The sequence below is a fragment of the Garra rufa genome, chromosome 1, assembly GCF_049309525.1.
Source record: "Garra rufa chromosome 1, GarRuf1.0, whole genome shotgun sequence".
Lineage (NCBI taxonomy): Eukaryota > Metazoa > Chordata > Actinopteri > Cypriniformes > Cyprinidae > Garra > Garra rufa.
The window spans coordinates 92,761,311-92,778,898 of record NC_133361.1 but is presented as its reverse complement, the minus strand read 5'-3'; the positions used below and the strand labels follow the sequence as shown (position 1 = coordinate 92,778,898).

The 17,588-nt window shown below is 36.1% G+C and overlaps 2 protein-coding genes and 1 pseudogene across 2 annotated transcripts; all 3 read left to right on the top strand.

Annotated features, from left to right (window-relative positions):
• Positions 1 to 275: 275 nt before the first annotated feature.
• LOC141322231 (epidermal differentiation-specific protein-like) lies at positions 276 to 794 on the top strand. The gene has a single exon (XM_073833417.1). The coding sequence runs from the start codon at positions 276 to 278 to the stop codon at positions 792 to 794; it is 519 nt and encodes a 172-aa protein (XP_073689518.1).
• A 6,376-nt stretch (positions 795 to 7,170) lies between these two features.
• Positions 7,171 to 11,123, top strand: LOC141340517 (uncharacterized; annotated as a pseudogene).
• A 214-nt stretch (positions 11,124 to 11,337) lies between these two features.
• On the top strand, positions 11,338 to 17,529 carry LOC141340505 (uncharacterized). The gene is made up of 5 exons (XM_073845500.1): positions 11,338 to 12,437; positions 12,981 to 13,171; positions 14,025 to 14,118; positions 15,073 to 15,269; positions 16,801 to 17,529. Exons 1-5 carry the CDS (start codon positions 12,334 to 12,336, stop codon positions 16,932 to 16,934), a joined length of 720 nt encoding a protein of 239 aa, XP_073701601.1. The 5' UTR covers positions 11,338 to 12,333; the 3' UTR covers positions 16,935 to 17,529.
• Positions 17,530 to 17,588: the final 59 nt, after the last annotated feature.

Genomic DNA, 17,588 nt, shown 5'->3' with positions numbered 1-17,588 from the left:
ATAAAGGTGACTTGACTTGACATGTGCTAGTAAACTTTCCACATCAAAAATCTGTTTGTTTTTACCATATAGATTTGGCATGCAGCTTGTGTTTCTCAGCTGCCAGATCTACATGTACTGGCATATCTTTGTCAACACCCACTTTGGTGTAATTGTGGTTTAAAAAAGGCAGCTCTGCACACCATTCCACTCACTTTTCCTGGCAGAGCCACGAGAAGCTGATAAAGAAGCACTTGCAATCTCCAGCCTCTAATCTGCTCCAGTCATTGTTCGAAATGAGCAAGATTGTTGTTTTTACAGAAGAGGGCTTCCAGGGCAGAAGAGCTGAATTTGAAAACAATGTCCGCAACTTAGAAGAAAAGGGCTTCAGCAATGTCATCTCATCTATCAAAGTTATTGGTGCGCCATGGGTAGCGTACTATGACAAGAATTTTGCTGGAAAGCAGCGGGTGTTTCAACAAGGAGAGTATGCTACTCTTGATGACAAAGGAAGGTTTTCTTCCCTCAAGATCATCACAGATGACCTGGACAACCCTGAAATCCAGCTGTTTGAGCATGTGAACTATCAAGGAAGAAGCGTGACCCTACGCAAAGAAACCAGTCTTCAAGACATTGATTTCAGTGACATTGCTTCCTCCCACAAAGTGAAAGGTGGTGTCTGGGTGCTATACGAGGAGGTCAATCGTCAGGGTGCCCAGCTTGTGTCTTTCCCTGGAGATGAAGTTCCCAGCTATTTCCCGCTCTCCTTCAATGATGTGGCCAGCCATGTGCATCCCTTGCTGCCAAAGCCATAGACAGCATCACTGAAATTACTCTCTGCAGCTGAATATAAACCGGAACCCTTTTGGAAAGGCAAACGGTCGGGAAAGACTGATCTTGACAAGAAATAATGACTGTGACTCCAATAAGTCCATGAAATTTCATGTAATTCAACTCAACCTCATCAATTACGGATATCTGTCTGAAGACAGTAAATATATGCGATAAAGTACATCTTTGGAATTGTATTTCCCCTGTTTGACAAGTGAAATTTTAAAAAGGACTTTATGTTTGTATTACGCTGAGCACAGTGGTGGACAGTAACGAAGTAGTTGTAATTCGTTACTGTACTTAAGTACATTTTTCAAGTATCTGTACTTTACTGGAGTAGTTTTATTTTGAGTAACTTTTACTTTTACTTCACTACATTCCAAAGCATAATATCGTACTTTTTACTCCACTACATTTAATAAAACATGTCGTTACTCCTTATAATATATTACGTGCTCCGAGACGCAGAAGCAGTGTCTGATTAATGAACAAACTGATTCTTTTCAATCGGTTCGCAAATCGCCACAAGCGATTCATTCATTCCAATTGCAGCTGTTCAAACTCACTGATTCAAATGAGCCGTTTAGAGCGAGTCTCCAGTCATCTGAATTCACAAATAAGAACCGGGAGATTGTGAGCGCGCGCGACTGATGCTGCGAAAAGTAAGATATAATGTCGAGTTTTAGGATTAATTATTGCAATTGTCAGTTGTTTGCGAACTAAATCTGCTGTAAAGGGTGATGTATTTAAGCCCGCTGAAATGATTAAATGCAGACACATCAACATCGTCTCTTTTTAGGTAAAAAAACGAAACATTAAAATAACACAGATTAAATCAAATAACTCATAACGTTACACGTTCATATTCCTCGCTGCTGTAACCTCAACAGTTTTATTAAAATGCTACGCATTTAGCCCTATGTGACGTCTGTTTTTATATTGTTTATTAACGGTATACTTTTTTATATTGTTTGAATCAACTAGCCTAGTATACAGAAATAAATGTTTATTCATAACCATACTGAAAATAAGTAAATATTGTTAGCTGATGCTAACTGTCTAGCTAACAAGCTTGCTGGTGCTAAGTTGAGGTAATTTTCAGATATGAAGTCCAAATATTTATAATCAACCACCTAGACAGATTACATCTGAGGGAAAAGAAAATATGTGATGTTCAGATGGTAACTACAGTAATTATCAAAGTGGGAAGTGATGCCCTCTGGGGACATTTGGCCAGAGGTGTTTTTACACCACAGACAATGTTTGAGAAAAAAGTAAAATATTATGAAAATATAATTACATTTTTCTTCCTAACTTCAGGCCTTATTCTCATATCATTTATAACTGTGCCGTTCCGCAAAATAACAAGCTTTAAAACACTTTTCTTACTGGTGAAAATGAGATGGTTAAATCAGTTTTCTCTCAGGTAACGTTACAATGCAATGTAAGCTTCACAGTGAACATTGTCAACGTAGACCATATCAACAACAAAAATCTATCTGGACTGCATATAGGCTAGTGGTTATTTTGGGAAAACCCAAGGCTTATAGTAGGATTATAAAAAATATATATGCTAATATAAATTTATAGCCTTTATAAAATTGCAAAATATGTCAGTACTTTTTTACTTAAGTACACAAAAAATGTAGTACTTTTGTACTTTCACTCAAGTAAAATGGAAAAAGGAGTACTTTTACTTTTACTGGAGTAATATTCTATTATACGTATCTGTACTTTTACTCAAGTACTTGATTTGTGTACTTCGTCCACCACTGGCTGAGCAAGAGACAACAAATGCTGTTTTAGTCTGTCACTTCAGAAAATAAAGAATCTTCAATATAAAGTGCTCTGTTTCGTGAATTCTCACTTGCGTTTTTATAATAGCTTTTCAAAGTTATGTTTTATGCTCTCTCTATTACATGTGTGTTCATTGACAAAAAGTATTCTAAAATTTAGCTGCAAATTGCAGATTTATTTCACATCTGTGAAAACTGGTCACAAAAAATATATTTTTAACCAGTGTTGTGGAGTAACTAGTTACATGTAATGGCATTGTGTAATTTAATTACAAAATAAAATGTAGAGAACATGATTTAAGAACCTCAGTTACTAAGAAAAAATGTCAAATTGATCAGAGTGTTAACAACTTAAATTCTGCTCTGCACCTCACACAAATCTTATGTATTCCACCAGAGAGGACTGCGACTGCAGTGAACTGCCATTTATATTACTTTTGGTACTGATTTTGACATTTTTGCAATAAATACATGATTGTGATTGCACCGTGGCCTAATGGTTAGAGAGTCGGACTTTGTAACCCAAAGGTTGCTAGTTCAAGTCTCAGGTCTAGCAGGGATTGTAGGTGGGGGGAGTGAATCTCCACCCTCAATACCACGACTGAGGTGAGTCCCTTGAGCAAGACACCGAACCCCCAACTGCTCCCCGGGCACCACAGTAATGGCTGCCCACTGCTCGGTGTGTGTGTTCACTACTGTGTGTGTGTGTGCGCACTTGGACGGGTTAAATGCAGAGCACATATTCCTCGTATGGGTCACCATACATGGCATCACGTCACCTCCATTCCTTTCCTTATCTGCCTGTCATGTTTTCCTTATATTGTACAGAGATAGTTATGGTTAGGTTTAGATGTAGGAGTGGGATTAGCCATTTTTGCCATATAAAATGGTTATTTCCTGCATATTTGGGTGAATAACGTTTTATATCTTTTTATATTCACTATAAAATGGGTAGGTTTAGGTTTGGGAGTAGGTTAAGGGATCTAAATATCTAAATCGTTTATTGATAAAAATGCATTATGCATAATGATATAAAAGATGCATAAATTACTTTTCTGGCGATTTGTACCGTTTTAAACATTGAATTACATCTAAATTGTATGTTTCAGCATAAATAAAAACATACTAACATGTACGTTTTGCGCTTGTACAAAATAATAAAATGGAAAAAAAAAGATAAGGAAGAATAAAAAAATATGAAAAAAAATTATTTTCTATTTTTTTTTTCTAAAAGGTTCCCGAATCCTGGTATGGTTTCTGCACCCAAACATTGTAATTTTGCCCTTTAAATAGAATCTCAAACTCTTTTATTTGTAGTTTTTAATATTTTCAGCAGACTAAATATATTTAAATATAAATTCCTGTGAAAAATAACTTAAGGGGATTTTTGCAAACATTTTTTAAACATCCCCAAGTTTTAACACCACAACAGTAAGTTACTCATTTCTTAACTATGTCATGTGATGAAGGTACACCCCAATATGAATAAATGATTAAATAAAACCTAAATAATTACATGCAACAATTACATTTACAGAGAACACATACTCTGTGAATAAAATCCAAAAATGCTAAATAATAAGCCTAATCAAGGATAGTAATAGTCATTTCCAAGCATCAACATAAAAAAAGTATTGAAATATTAAATACAGTTGGAAAAGGCACTTTTACTTATTACTCTTTCCATATTTCATTTTATTTTTGTAAGGTTTTTGTAAATCATGTTAAAATATTGTTTTGAATTTATTGCTATTTACAGTGGTTACTGCAGTTAACTGTTTTTATAGTGTGTTTTTTGCTGATCTGTGTTAAAACCAGACTAAAAAATGAATAATAATCTTGAACATAGTAATTATTAACTTAAATAGTAACCTTTATCACAACAATTGAAAACATTAAAAATATTGTCCTTGTTTTGTTAAATAGATGATAACAAATGATATTTCAGGGATATTTTAACCACTCAAGTAAGAAATCTCCATGGTTTCCATTTGAGAAATCTGGTTACCTTTCTTTCTGCACTTTAGTGATTTTAGACAGCATGACTTTTATTTGATCTGACGATGACATCATGAGTCTGCGCGGCGCTCGTGCATCTGTTGTGATTTGACTCTAGAAAGGTTTGTGTTTTTTCAAATTCAAAGTGTTTAAATAGATGCAAACATTTCCGTGTATGTTACAGCTTTTAAATAACTGTAAAGTAATCATTTTATCTAATATAGCAGTTTAATACTTTATCTAGGGTTAAAGAACGTTATTTTCGCGAGTGAAGCGCTTCTGCTCATAATAAATAGAGATGCTGCGTCTCATTTCGCGCTCTATATCTGAATCAATTTAAACTAAACATGCAAATGTGTAAACGGGGAAAACCGCATGCATTCGGATATTTCGAGATCAGTTTCAGTCCTCATTCATATGTGGAAATAAATCAGATATAAATCGGATATGTGCCAATGCGACTGTCATGTAAACAGGCAGATGGGATTTTCTGATGCATTGCGTTCAGTACGTTATTAAAAACTGCTACAATTGGGTATTTCTACACATTTAACCCTTGTGAGTTAAAAAAAAATGTACACATAGGTGCAAAATGGACAAAACTGTCCATGTCCAAAAACTGTTATAAAAAATATGATTTATTAATATTTTTTTCCACTTTCACTTATGTCTATTTTTTAACCAACATATGTTCTATCCATAGATACCAAATATTCATTAATTTTCCGTATTGTAACTCTTTAAATGCTGGTTTGTTTGCATAATGCCACAGGTGTTTTTTTTTTTTTTTTTTATGAAAAAATGAAAAATAGTAATTTCCATGTACTAAATGCTGAGCAGAATTTTTTCTTTGGTTATTAGATTCTAAATTCTAAATTTGAAGCCTTGCCGATAGAATGAATGCCTATGAGCAAATATTGCATCATTTTATAGTCAAATGGCCCTGGGTTAAAAAATTGCAGTTTTAATGGGTTTCAATGTGGACATTTTTGTCCTTAAGGTTCTGAGTGTGAGTATTGTACAGAGAGTAAAATTGATTTTTTGAAGGAAATGATGGTTAAGTATTAAAATTTCAATAAAAATAAACACCTGAGCCAAAATGTATGCAGATTAACACAGGCACACTTATAACAAAAAAACAAAACTGAAATGGACAAAAATGTCCATAAGGTCACACGTCTTATGGGACCTGTGCTGGCAAAATGAGTGTAAATGCGCAAAATTAAAATTATCTGTAAAATGATCTAAATTTGTACATTTTCTGAAACGATTGCCCTGCTGAAAAAAAAAACAGCTAAAACCAGCCTACGCTGGTAGGCTGGCTTAAGATGGAAGGAGCTGTTTTTAACTGGTTTCCCTTTTTCTGGAAAACCACCATCATTCCAATGCTCCCCATTGACTTTGTATTGCGGGAAGCGGGCTCCTTGTCATTTCTGACTTCTAACAAAAAACAGAACAAGGTGTAAAAGCTGCTATGAGACGAGGTGTACCGTAAATAAGATAAAAACACAAACTACGTTTTTATAAGCTCTTGACTTAAAAAACACAAATAGTAGATGTCAGGGTATTTCACGTTGGGCCATTCAGTTGGATCATTTCTGCAACAAAGCAAGGTAAAGAAAAGGTGCACTGACATTGAATAATAAAATTCAGTTTCTCAATACATCTCTTCATTTCAGGGTGGTGAAATAATCCTTTGACATTGTTAAATAATGAATGTTTACTGTTGCCGTTAAATTTCCCTCCAGCGAGTAGTAAGACACATTGCGTTCTACTTTTGTTCTTGTTCTTAAACACTCTTTTTTAGGTCGACAGCTTATAAAAACATAGTTCTGTGGTTTTTAGCTTGTTTACTGTACACCTTTATTTAATAGCAGCTTTTAGACATTGTTCTGATTTTTGTTATTTATGTCCTCCTTTCTTCAGTTGTAAGGAAATTGTTTGTTTTTTTGAGGAAACCATTTCAGGATTTTTCTCCATGTAGTGGTGTTTGAACTTCTAAAATGCAGTTTCAAATGGCTCTAAACGATCACAGCTGATGAAAAAAAGGGTCTTATCTAGCAAAACGATCATTTATTTTCTTAAAAAAAAAGACAATTTATGTACTTCTAACCTCAATGTAACCTCAAATGCTCATCTTGTCTAGCTCTGTGTGTACTCTGTGTAGAGATTAAAACGTAAATAAATTGTAAAATAACCGATCGTTTCGCTAGATAAGACCCTTCTTCATTGGCTGGGATCATTTAGCTGCATTTAAGCTGCATTTTGGAAGTTCAAACTTGGGGGCACCATAGAAGTCCATTAAATGAAGAGAAATCCTGAAATGTTTTCCTCAAAAAACAATTTCCTTACAAATGAAGAAAGACATGAACATCTTGGATGACAAGGGGGTGAGTACATTATCTGTACATTTTTGTTCTGAAAGTGAACTACTCCTTTAACTATTATACTTTGACTGAGATGCACCCAGATTTAGTTTGCATTTATTTCTGTTAATTGTTCTGATCTTAATTATGACTGATTGTCCAAACAGACAGAAAAACTGCTGAAGCTACTGAGATCCACGTGACGCACTGTTATAAAGATGGCGCTTATTAAAGAGGAAGATGAAGACATAAAGATTGAAGAAGTATTCATTGTGAAACAAGAAGATGACGAGGAAGAAACAGGTTTGTTTTTATTCTCGTTAATAATATTTTTATTATAAAGAGTGTCATTATTACGGTGGTTTTATTTAAAAATGGAGCTTCATGTGGACAAAAATATGTTGAGATCAAATGACCAGACACAAACTAATGTGCAGCAGAGAACTATTTGATTAATTTCTTAGTTTGATTGTTAAAAAAAAGCAATACATGCTGCTATATTTTGTACTTTTTTTAGGTGATACAGAAGCTCAAAATTCTTACTATTTAACATTTTATTAACTAGACTAGACTAGCTTGTACATGATGCTGTGAGTGAACCCAATCCTACCAATTTGCAAAATACATAAAAATGGATTCTTTTTAGTTTTATTTTGGTCAGTGGTTATGAAAACATGAATATTCCTTTCCTTTAATGCGTTGAGCTGTCGCTCTTTCTACGTAACATCTAAATCAGTCAAATCATGAAGCTGACATACAGTCTCCTGCCAGCCTTGCTCAACACTGCTCTTTACTGAATGTTGTTCATTACTTTACGAATCAATTTATATGGTGAATTCTATGCTGTGCTTTATTTTATTGATTAATCAATTTCTGTATAGTAGGTTCTCAAACTTTTTAGAGTGGCGTACCCTGTGGGGCATTTCACATTCTTTTAAGTCCCACTCAATAATTAAGGGATATAATTTCCCCCTTTATATTGATTAACACTTTAATTTTCACCTTTTGTAGATCTTTTATGTCATATTCCTAACATTCTAAGTGTATTATTAATATGTGACCCTGGACCACAAAACCAGTCTTAAGGAGCACAGTTATATTTGTAGCAATGGCCAAAAATACATTGTATGGATCCAGGGCAATGTATACTTAAAAAAGAAAAAAAAAGAAAAAAAAAAAGAAAAAGCATACTAACATCCCTGCTGGAAAAAAAACAAAACAAAAAAAAACAGCTAAAACCAGCCTAGGCTTAAGCTAAGGAACATCTCTGTTCCTTAATAAAGTTTGTCTCAGCAGCTTTGTGAATAGGTTTTAAGAGAAAACTCTCAGCTAAAAACTTATGGATATTTAGGAGTACTCTTAATGGTAAGAGAAAATGTTTTGTGAATGTGGGTGCTGAGCTGTTAGACTTCTGCATTGAAACTGCATCAAAAAGACCATTTTGTACCTTGATTTTAGCTCTCTGATTTAAAGGAGTAGTTCACTTTCAGAACAAAAATTTACAGATAAGGTACCCACCCCTTTGTCATCCAAGATGTTCATGTCTTACTTTCTTTAGTCGTAAAGAAATGTTTTTTGAGGAAATCATTTCAGGATTTCTCTCCATATAGTGGACTTCTATGGTGCCCCCAAGTTTGAACTTCCAAAATGCAGTTTAAATGTGGCGTCAAAGGGCTTTTAATGATCCCAGCCGAGGAAGAAGTTTATTATCTAGCGAAACGATCAGTTATTTTCTGAAAACATTTACAACTTATATACTTTTTAATCTCAAATGCTTGTCTTGCTGAGCTAGACAAGACGTTTGAGGTTAAAAAGTATATAAATTGTAGTCGGCGCAGATAGGCGTGTGGTTAGCGCGCCGACATATAGCGCTGGTGCGCTCCGGGCGTCCCGGGTTCGAGTCCCGACTCGAGGACCTTTCCCGATCCCTCCCCTAATCTCTCTCCCACTTCGCTTCCTGTCCTATCTGATCTTTCCTATCATAATAAAGGCAAAAAGGCCAAAAAATAAATCTTTAAAAAAAAAAAAAAAAAAGTATATAAATTGTAAATGTTATTTTATTTTTATTTTTTTAGAAAATAACATTGTTTGCTAAATAAGACCCTTCTTTCCTTGGCTGCGATCATTTAGAGCCCTTTGAAGCTGCATTTTAGAAGTTCAAACCATATAAATCCTGAATGGTTTACTCAAAAAACATAATTTCCTTACGACTGAAGAAAGAAGGACATGAACATCTTGGATGACAAGTGGGTGAGTACATTATCTATAAATTTTTGTTCTGAAAGTGAGCTATTCCTTTAAACACCTTTTTTGTTTATGTCCTGTTTGTTTGTGCTCTTATGAAAGTGCAGTCATTCTTATGAAATGTGCATTTTTCAAATCTCTCACAATTGTGATTTTCATGCAGCCCAAATGTGGTTTGCATACATGAAACTATTAATCTTAGTTAAGTATTACAGAAGTTTTCCCCAAAATCCCAAGCATACCTTTACGTCTATGTAATGCTGCATAAAAATAAAAAAAACTTGATTCCAAGTTTTCAATGAGGAATTAAAACAGTAGTCTGTAGTCTCTTAATGTGAATAATGTACATCTGAGTCCACAATATGGAGGTAATTGCGTACAAATTTGAAGTGGAATAAACTTCAAACATCCCCAGTAGAACACATTTTGATATTTTCACATATCCAAGACTTTCTATAAATGTAAACTGGGGTGTCAAGCTCAGCTCTGCAGAGTTTAACTCCAATTCTAACTGAACACACCTGAATCATGGTCTTCAAGGTTAACTTATTAGAGGTGTGTTGGAGCTAAACTCTGCAGGACTGTGACTCTCCAGAATAAATGGCAGATTTGGGCCATTGTTGCACTCTGTTCTACTGTTGCTTTTAAACAGGGGTTAACTTGTATTTGTCTCTTTTTAGAACTGATGGTGCCGAGAATGGAGAGTGAAGTAATAGATGAAATGCAAGATGAAGATCAGTATTTTATAACTGGACGAGAATCAATTAGTTGCTCTCAGACAGAAAATACTTCCTCAAGTAAAACTCATTTCACCTGCCAGTATTGTGGAAAGAGTTTCAGTCAACATGGAAACCTTATAGTCCACTTGAGGATTCACACTGGAGAGAAGCCTTTCTCCTGCGAACAGTGTGGAAAACATTTCAGTGAACATGGAAACTTAAAGTCCACATGAGGATTCACACTGGAGAGAAGCCTTTCACCTGCCAAGAGTGTGGAAAATCTTTCACTAAAAAAGCAGCCCTCAAAAGCCACATGAACGTCCACACAGGTGAAAAGCCTTACACATGCCCTCTGTGTGGAAAACATTTCAGTCAACAAGGAAGCATTAACAGGCACATGAGAACTCACACTGGAGAGAAGCCGTACCTTTGCAAACTTTGTGGAATAGGTTTTACAACCAAACCAAACCTTGAGTATCACATGAACATTCACACTGGTGAGAAGCCGTATGCATGTGATCAGTGTGAAAAGAAGTTCAGTCATAAGGGAACCCTTAAAAAGCACATGGTGGTTCACTCAAGAGCTCCCTCTCTCAGTTTTATATGCCATCAGTGTGGAATGAGTTTCTCAGACAGTGATCACCTTAAAAATCATGTAACATCTCACACTGGAGAGAAGCCGTTCATGTGCAATCACTGTGGAAAGACTTCCTCAAACAAGACAAACCTAAATCTACACATGAGAATTCATACTGGAGAGAAGGATTATATCTGCCCTTATTGTGGAAAGACTTTCAGATTTAGAGGAAACCTTCGGGCTCACATGAGAGTTCACAGCGAAGAAAAACCTTTTAGTTGCCTTTCATGTGGAAAGAGTTTCACACTTAAAGGAAACCTTACCGCTCACATGAGGCTTCACACTGGAGACAGACCTTCAGCAACATAAGTTTCACATATCAGAGAAACCTGAAAGATCATTTGCAAACGCATTCTGGAAAGACACTGACAAGTTTAGAAGGAGCAATTTTAAAAATCACTCTGAAGGTGGCGCAATACTGTGGAATAATTTTGCCATCACATATAGACCTAGAAAGGCAATTTATAAACAAGACCGTATTTCTGTTTTTGTACGTAAATAGTTTCAAATAGCTCTGCAGATATAAAATGGCACCAGAAAAAAGAAAAAATTATTTGAAGGCTGAAATTATTGACTGAAACCGTGACAAATATTAATTATAAATTCTCAAGTGAGTTATGTTGTGTGTACGTACAAGTTCCTTCTTACTGAAGTGTCCACTTGTGCCAAGAAATAGTGGGCTAACAAGTCTGGCATGAATTTCAACAAGTACAGTGGGGCAAATAAGCATTTGATACACTGCCTATTTTTCAAGTTTTCCCATTTACAAATAATGGTGAAATCTGTAATTTTCATCATAGGTACACCTCAACTGTGAGAGACAGAATCTAAAAAAAATCCAGTCACATTGTATGATTTTTAAATAATTAAGTTCCATTTTGTTGCATGAAACACGTCTTTGATACACTAGAAAAATAGAACTTAATATTTGGTTTACAATTACAGAGGTCAGACGTTTTCTGTAGTTCTTGACCAGGTTTGCACACACTGCAGCAGGGATTTTGTCCCACTCCTCCATACAGGTCTTCTCCAGATCTTTCAGGTTTTGGGACTGTAGCTGGACAACAGGCTCTTACTGAGGGACGGAGGTTGTTGCCCAAAATCACTTTCTATTTCGGATATCAAAAAATAAAATTACTTTAAAACAGAAACGAAAAAAAGGCCCGTTTGTTCATATTCCGAGACCGGATGTGGTTAGCACTCACGTGACAAGACCGCCACATTTGACAGTTGTGAAGAAATTAAGTTACGTGCTGTGACGACTAATTGAGCGTGATCATAGAGCAGAGCAGACATGGATCAATACGTTGTTTTTCGAAACAATAAAAGTCTCTCTCTCAGGGAAGAAGACATGACTGCAGAAAAAATAAGTCGCATTTTCCAGGTAAAAAATGTTTTAAGCTAACGTACGAACTCTAACGATAGCTAACGTTAACGTTCGCTGGCGAAACCGTAAAACTTTTCTTTTAACGGAAACATTGGTGTCTGATTTTAAGAAGTTAATCTCTCAGTAGTCACTGGAAAATATTAGCACTAATTGAGAAAAATGTGGAAATAAACACTTGCGGTTATTTGACTTATGCATTTCTTGACAGGTCTCAGCACATAGTCTATATGTGACTGACGACGCAAATGTGGCCATTTTTCCTGGAGCTTCTGGTTTTTTTAGTACATTGGACCTTACTCCAAGAGCTCACTATGAGGTTCATGGTGAGGAGGAGGACACCTCATCATCTTCAAATGCCACAGCTCGTTTTTCATTTATGCGATCACCTGCGACTGTTACTCCTAGTACATCATCATCATCATCTGCTCAGCGGGCTGCCTCAGCCCCCCCCAGGGCCACTGCCTCTAAAACATTTCAAAGGTAACGTTAACTTCTTAAATGACTGTGATACGATTTATAAATTTCAGGGATGCAAACGGTCATTGTGGAGAGCGCAGTGCATGTTTGCATAGCAACGACAGACGCCACGGGAAAGTCTAAAATAGAATTAGATATAAATGAAAAACACCTCATCACATTTGATAATATTATAATCTCCAGCTGCCTCCTTTTTAGTTGTAGTGTAATAGTTAATACTACTTGTACTTTTCATTTACATTTTAACATTCCCCCCGACTTTCATAACCTCTGCCAAGAAAGTGGTGAAGGTTATGTTTTTGCAGTGTCTGTCTGCAAGCTTATGCAAAATGTTATGAAAGTAATATGTACATGGAACTTTGTGTATTGTTTGATCCTGTTCCAAAGAAGAGATTGTTACATTCTCACAACAGTTAACCCAAAGATACTATAAAAGCAAACTGAGCGCATTTTATTGATATACAAAATGCATAGACTATTTACATTAAATAGGATTTTGAATGCAGTGTGTGTCATAATGATTATTTTAATATGATGTTCTTCCAGATCGGTTTTTCTTGCTGAGGTGGTTGGTGGGAGGTTGAGTCCCAGCAGAATGGTGGTGGTCCGGTTTTTGGAAACTGAGGCTACCCTTCAGGGGATAATCGGTAAAGTTCAAGATGCAATTGGGTGTCATGACCCAATGGTATTGACTGATGTGCAGGGGAATGCCATTTTGGAGTCTGAAGGCACAACTGGTGAGAAACATTAAAGGGTTAGTTCACCCAAAAATGAAAATTATCTCAGTTTAGACCTCCTTCTTTGTCGCATCATAATTTGAGATTTTTATGATGACATCTGATAGCTAAATCACTCCTCAGTAGTGTTATAGGTGGCTGAAACTTGCTCGATCAGAAAACGTAATTAAGACATTGTTAAAATAGTCAAAGTGACTCCAGTGGCTCAACCATACGTTTATCAAGCGACAAGAATACTTTGTGTGCGTAAAAATCAACAAAATAACGACTTTATTCCACTATTCATACGTCTTCACACAGGCTCACTGTTGGTCTACGCAGGTCATTTGAGTGGTGCGTGTGACGTTCAACCCAGAAGCTCTACGCACATAGACTAAGTAAAAACACATAGACTAAGTAAAAACACCAAGGAAACACACAAGACCAAAGCTGAAGAGAATAAATAGTGTGATAAAGTCATTATTTTGTTGATTTTTGCACACAAAAAGTATTCTCGTCGCTTGATAAACGTATGGTTGAGCCACTGGAGTCACTTTCACTATTTTAACAATGTCTTAATATTTTTTCTGATCGATCAAGTTTCGGCCACCTATAACACTACTGAGGAGTGATTATCAGATGTCATCATAAAAATCTCAAATTATGATGCGACAAAGAAAGGAAGTCTTACACAGGGTTAGAATAACATGTGATGTGGGTGAGTAATAACTGACATCATTTTTGTTTTTGGGTGAACTAACCTTTTAATTTTGTTTTATTTTTAAGTCTTTACTTTTGTGATTTAAAATTAGAGGGGATGAGATACACTCATGATGATTTAACCTTTTTTCTGGTTTTCACCCCTAATGTAAAGGGTCCCAGTACTGGAAACAAAATGCAAGAAAGATTCTTGCTATACAAGAACAGGCCTTCCAGGAGGTACAGGGCTCTAAAAGGAGGAGAATGAGGTAATATTAAGTATTCATATTTCTCTTATTTGTCCATATATTGAAAGGCATTGTTTATTTACTTTTATTACATGGCTTGGTTAAATTCCAATATAGAATGCGGTCTGTTATTTCTTGATAACAGACCGCTGCGGAGTATAAGGCCAATTTATACTTCTGCGTCGAACTTACGCCGTAGCTACGTCGTAGGCTGTGTGTGACGCTCATACCCTTCGGCGTACCCTGACGTGCACCTCTCCAAAAATGTAACAACGCGTCAACTCAACGCGGACACAAGCGCTGTGATTGGTCTGCTAGGAACGCTCCCTCGGGTTTCACATGCTCCCTCTGCGCACGTGAACGCGGACAACGACGCAGAAGTATAAATGAAAACCAACGCGTTGCCTACAGCGTAGAGGCTTCGGCGTAGGTCCGACGCAGAAGTATAAATCAGCCTTTACAGACCGTTGTCGTGAAAAACAGAGCGTTGCTATGGACTCACATGATTCTAACCGTAGACGGAGCACACTATTTTCTTTAGCGGAAGTTTTCTTTAGCGGAATAAACTCCTTTTTAAATCAATATTTTGTTTCAAAGTAATGATTTATTTGGTATGTAGCCATGTAATAAGCGGGATAATGTATAGCGAGTCGGTAGTTATTGAGAATACAACCCCTTCAGGCTGCTCAAGATCCCTCCGCTTCGCGTCGGGCTCCCGATACAGCCTGTCGGGGTTGTATTCTCAATAACAACCTCCTCGCTATACATTATCCCTTACATATTTGTCCTTACCTTTGTTGTCCAGACTATTGAAACTTAATTTCAAATCAGCACCGGTTTGCCAACCCTTTGGCCATTAATGCTTCTGTATTTTAGTGGCTTCTATAATGTTTGGGCCAAAGATTTATTTGGCTACCACAAGCAAAACCACTAAAACACAAACAGTATATCTATTATGTTTTTTCCTTGTAATAGCCGAAAAGATGAAGATGCTGCTGGAATTGGAGAGGTGACTGAGAAGATAGAAGAGCTTGTACTGGCATCACAGACCTTACCAGATATCACTGCAGCAATCAAAGAGCTCACCAATCTAGCTGCCACTCAAAGAGTGATCCTGACTCCTTCCCAGCTACAGACCATCAAGCAAGGATTCTGCTGTGTTATTTGTATGAGTGAGTAAACAATAGATAGTCATTGTCCCACATGTACATTTATTTTGAATCCAGTTTGATCAAGAATTGTAATTTTCCAAATATGCATTATTACATTTTTTAACCATGGTCACCTATGTCTCATCCACTACAATTAATTACATGTACAAATGCAAACCTTTGTGTTAAAACTTATGATGTAACGATTCATTAACAAAAGCTGTGTCTGAAATGGCTCCCTATCCACTATATAGTGCACTATTTAGGGTGTCTGCCAATTTGTTTCGGTGTCCGAAATCTGAGTGAACGACATCATTCCCTACATTCGTTCACTACTTTTACCCACAATCCTCTCTGAATTAGAGTGTACATCCGATGTACCTATTAACCTATTATTTAGACAATATTATATGAAATATTAATGTTAACAACAATGCCACATATTATTACAATACCTGACTGTTAGTCAAACACATAAAATTGTGTTAATGCCTAAATATTTTAATAAAACAAAATTACCTTATTAATATTTTATTTAATTTTAACAAGTCATCTATATAAAATTGTCTCAAGCTCAGTCCTCTACACATTGAATTGTGGTAAATAGTGCTTCAGCAAGTGTACATCGGATGTACACTCTAAATCAGAAAGGGCTGTGGGTAAAAGTAGTGAACAAATGTAGAGTATGATGTCGTTCAATCAGAATTCGGACACCACTAGAAAATGGCAGACACCCTAAATAGTGGATAGGGAGGGATTTCAGACACAGCTATTAACTTCATAGATGGCATTATCCTGGCCCGGATACACTGGGGATGTGTCTATACTTTTTATTACATTTATTTACCTTTGTTTTATAACAAATATTCAACTGACTATCATAAATCTATGCATCATTTGAAAGCTAAAACATTTAAGAATCATGTTCTGAACATGTTTTTGCAATCAGTACATAAGAGAGGAAAGGGTTAAATGAAATCCTGAAGGACTGATAATGTAAACATGAGCAAAATGAACAGCAATACTTATCTTTTATCTCTTATGGTTCAGATCACTTCGGAAGAATCCAAAAAATAATTAAATTTCAATGTAAGGATCTATTCTTCAAAATGCATCCCAGTTTTTAATCCAAAACTGGTTGCACGACCTGTCACTTGCGCTCCTCGGTTTCCAAGTAGTTAAAAGGCTTGAAAACCAAGCCAATGTCTAGTCAGCAAATTTTTTGATTGATTGATTGTTTTCAGGCCTTTAACATAAAGTCTGATAAATGTTTCCCTAAGTTAAGTTCGTTCACAGAAATAGTAAGTAACTTTCATGTAAAATGTTTACCTTGTTTTACTCTGTTTCTTTGAATTATGACTCTCGGGTAACAAAGTTTCAAGTGTCAGTTTAAAAAAAGACCAGTTGTGGACTATAGGGTTTAAGAGCTACAGACATTTGTAGTTGGTTATATGTCATTTTCAGAAAATTCTCAAAAATAGGGGTGCTGGTTAAGAGTTAAGGTCATATAGACACACTAAGAATGACTAGTTTTTCTCATTTTGTCTTTTAGAATTTATTGAGGAGCCAGTCTTCACAGAGTGTTGCCGGAGCATTATTGGCTGCAAAACATGTGTGGTACAGTGGCAGGAGCAAACAACACCATATTTGAAATTAATGGTCTGTCAGAGACATTTTCTGTTCTGAGATCCCTTTTTGAAGAGGAGTAACATGTTGAATTTTTACACAAACAAATTTACAGTTAACAGTTAAAGGGATGGTTCGGAGTAGAATTGACTTCATTGCTATGCACTCCGAAGCCCATGTAAATACCCCATCCAAAGTTTTTTTTACCTTAGTCAAACATTTATGGAGATATTAGAGTTTTTCGAATTGCTTGTTACAGGAGTGAATGGTACATGTGATGTATCTCGTAAATTGCACCACTAAACGTGCAAGTAATCTTACCAAACTTGTACAGTGGTGTAAATAGGTTATGTACTCACAAAACGCTGCATCGGAACATTTGTAAGTCCACCATGAGTGTTTTAAAAACACGTTTTAGCCGATCCCTACTAGTCTCAAAAACTACAAATGGCGACACGTCGACGTCACTTCCCTGGCTTGAAAAAAGCACGTAAAAGTCCTCCTTCAAGTTGACATGCACACAGATGTAGTAGGAGGACTTTTAAGTGCTTTTTTCAAACCAGGGAAGTGACGTCGACTTGTAGTTTTTGAGACTAGTAGTTCTCGGGTAAAACGTGTTTTTAAAACACTCATGGTGGACTTACAAATGTTCTGATGCAGCGTTTTGTGAGTACATAACCTATTTACACTACTGTACAAGTTTGGTAAGATAAC

Bases quoted from the DNA above. Each gene is read 5' to 3' on its own strand.
- LOC141322231 (XM_073833417.1), top strand. From the start codon at position 276: ATGAGCAAGATTGTTGTTTTTACAGAAGAGGGCTTCCAGGGCAGAAGA.
- LOC141340505 (XM_073845500.1), top strand. From the start codon at position 12,334: ATGCGATCACCTGCGACTGTTACTCCTAGTACATCATCATCATCATCT. The intron at 14,119-15,072 runs GTAATATTAAGT...TCCTTGTAATAG, and splicing joins TCTAAAAGGAGGAGAATGAG to CCGAAAAGATGAAGATGCTG. The intron at 15,270-16,800 runs GTGAGTAAACAA...TTTGTCTTTTAG, and splicing joins CTGCTGTGTTATTTGTATGA to AATTTATTGAGGAGCCAGTC.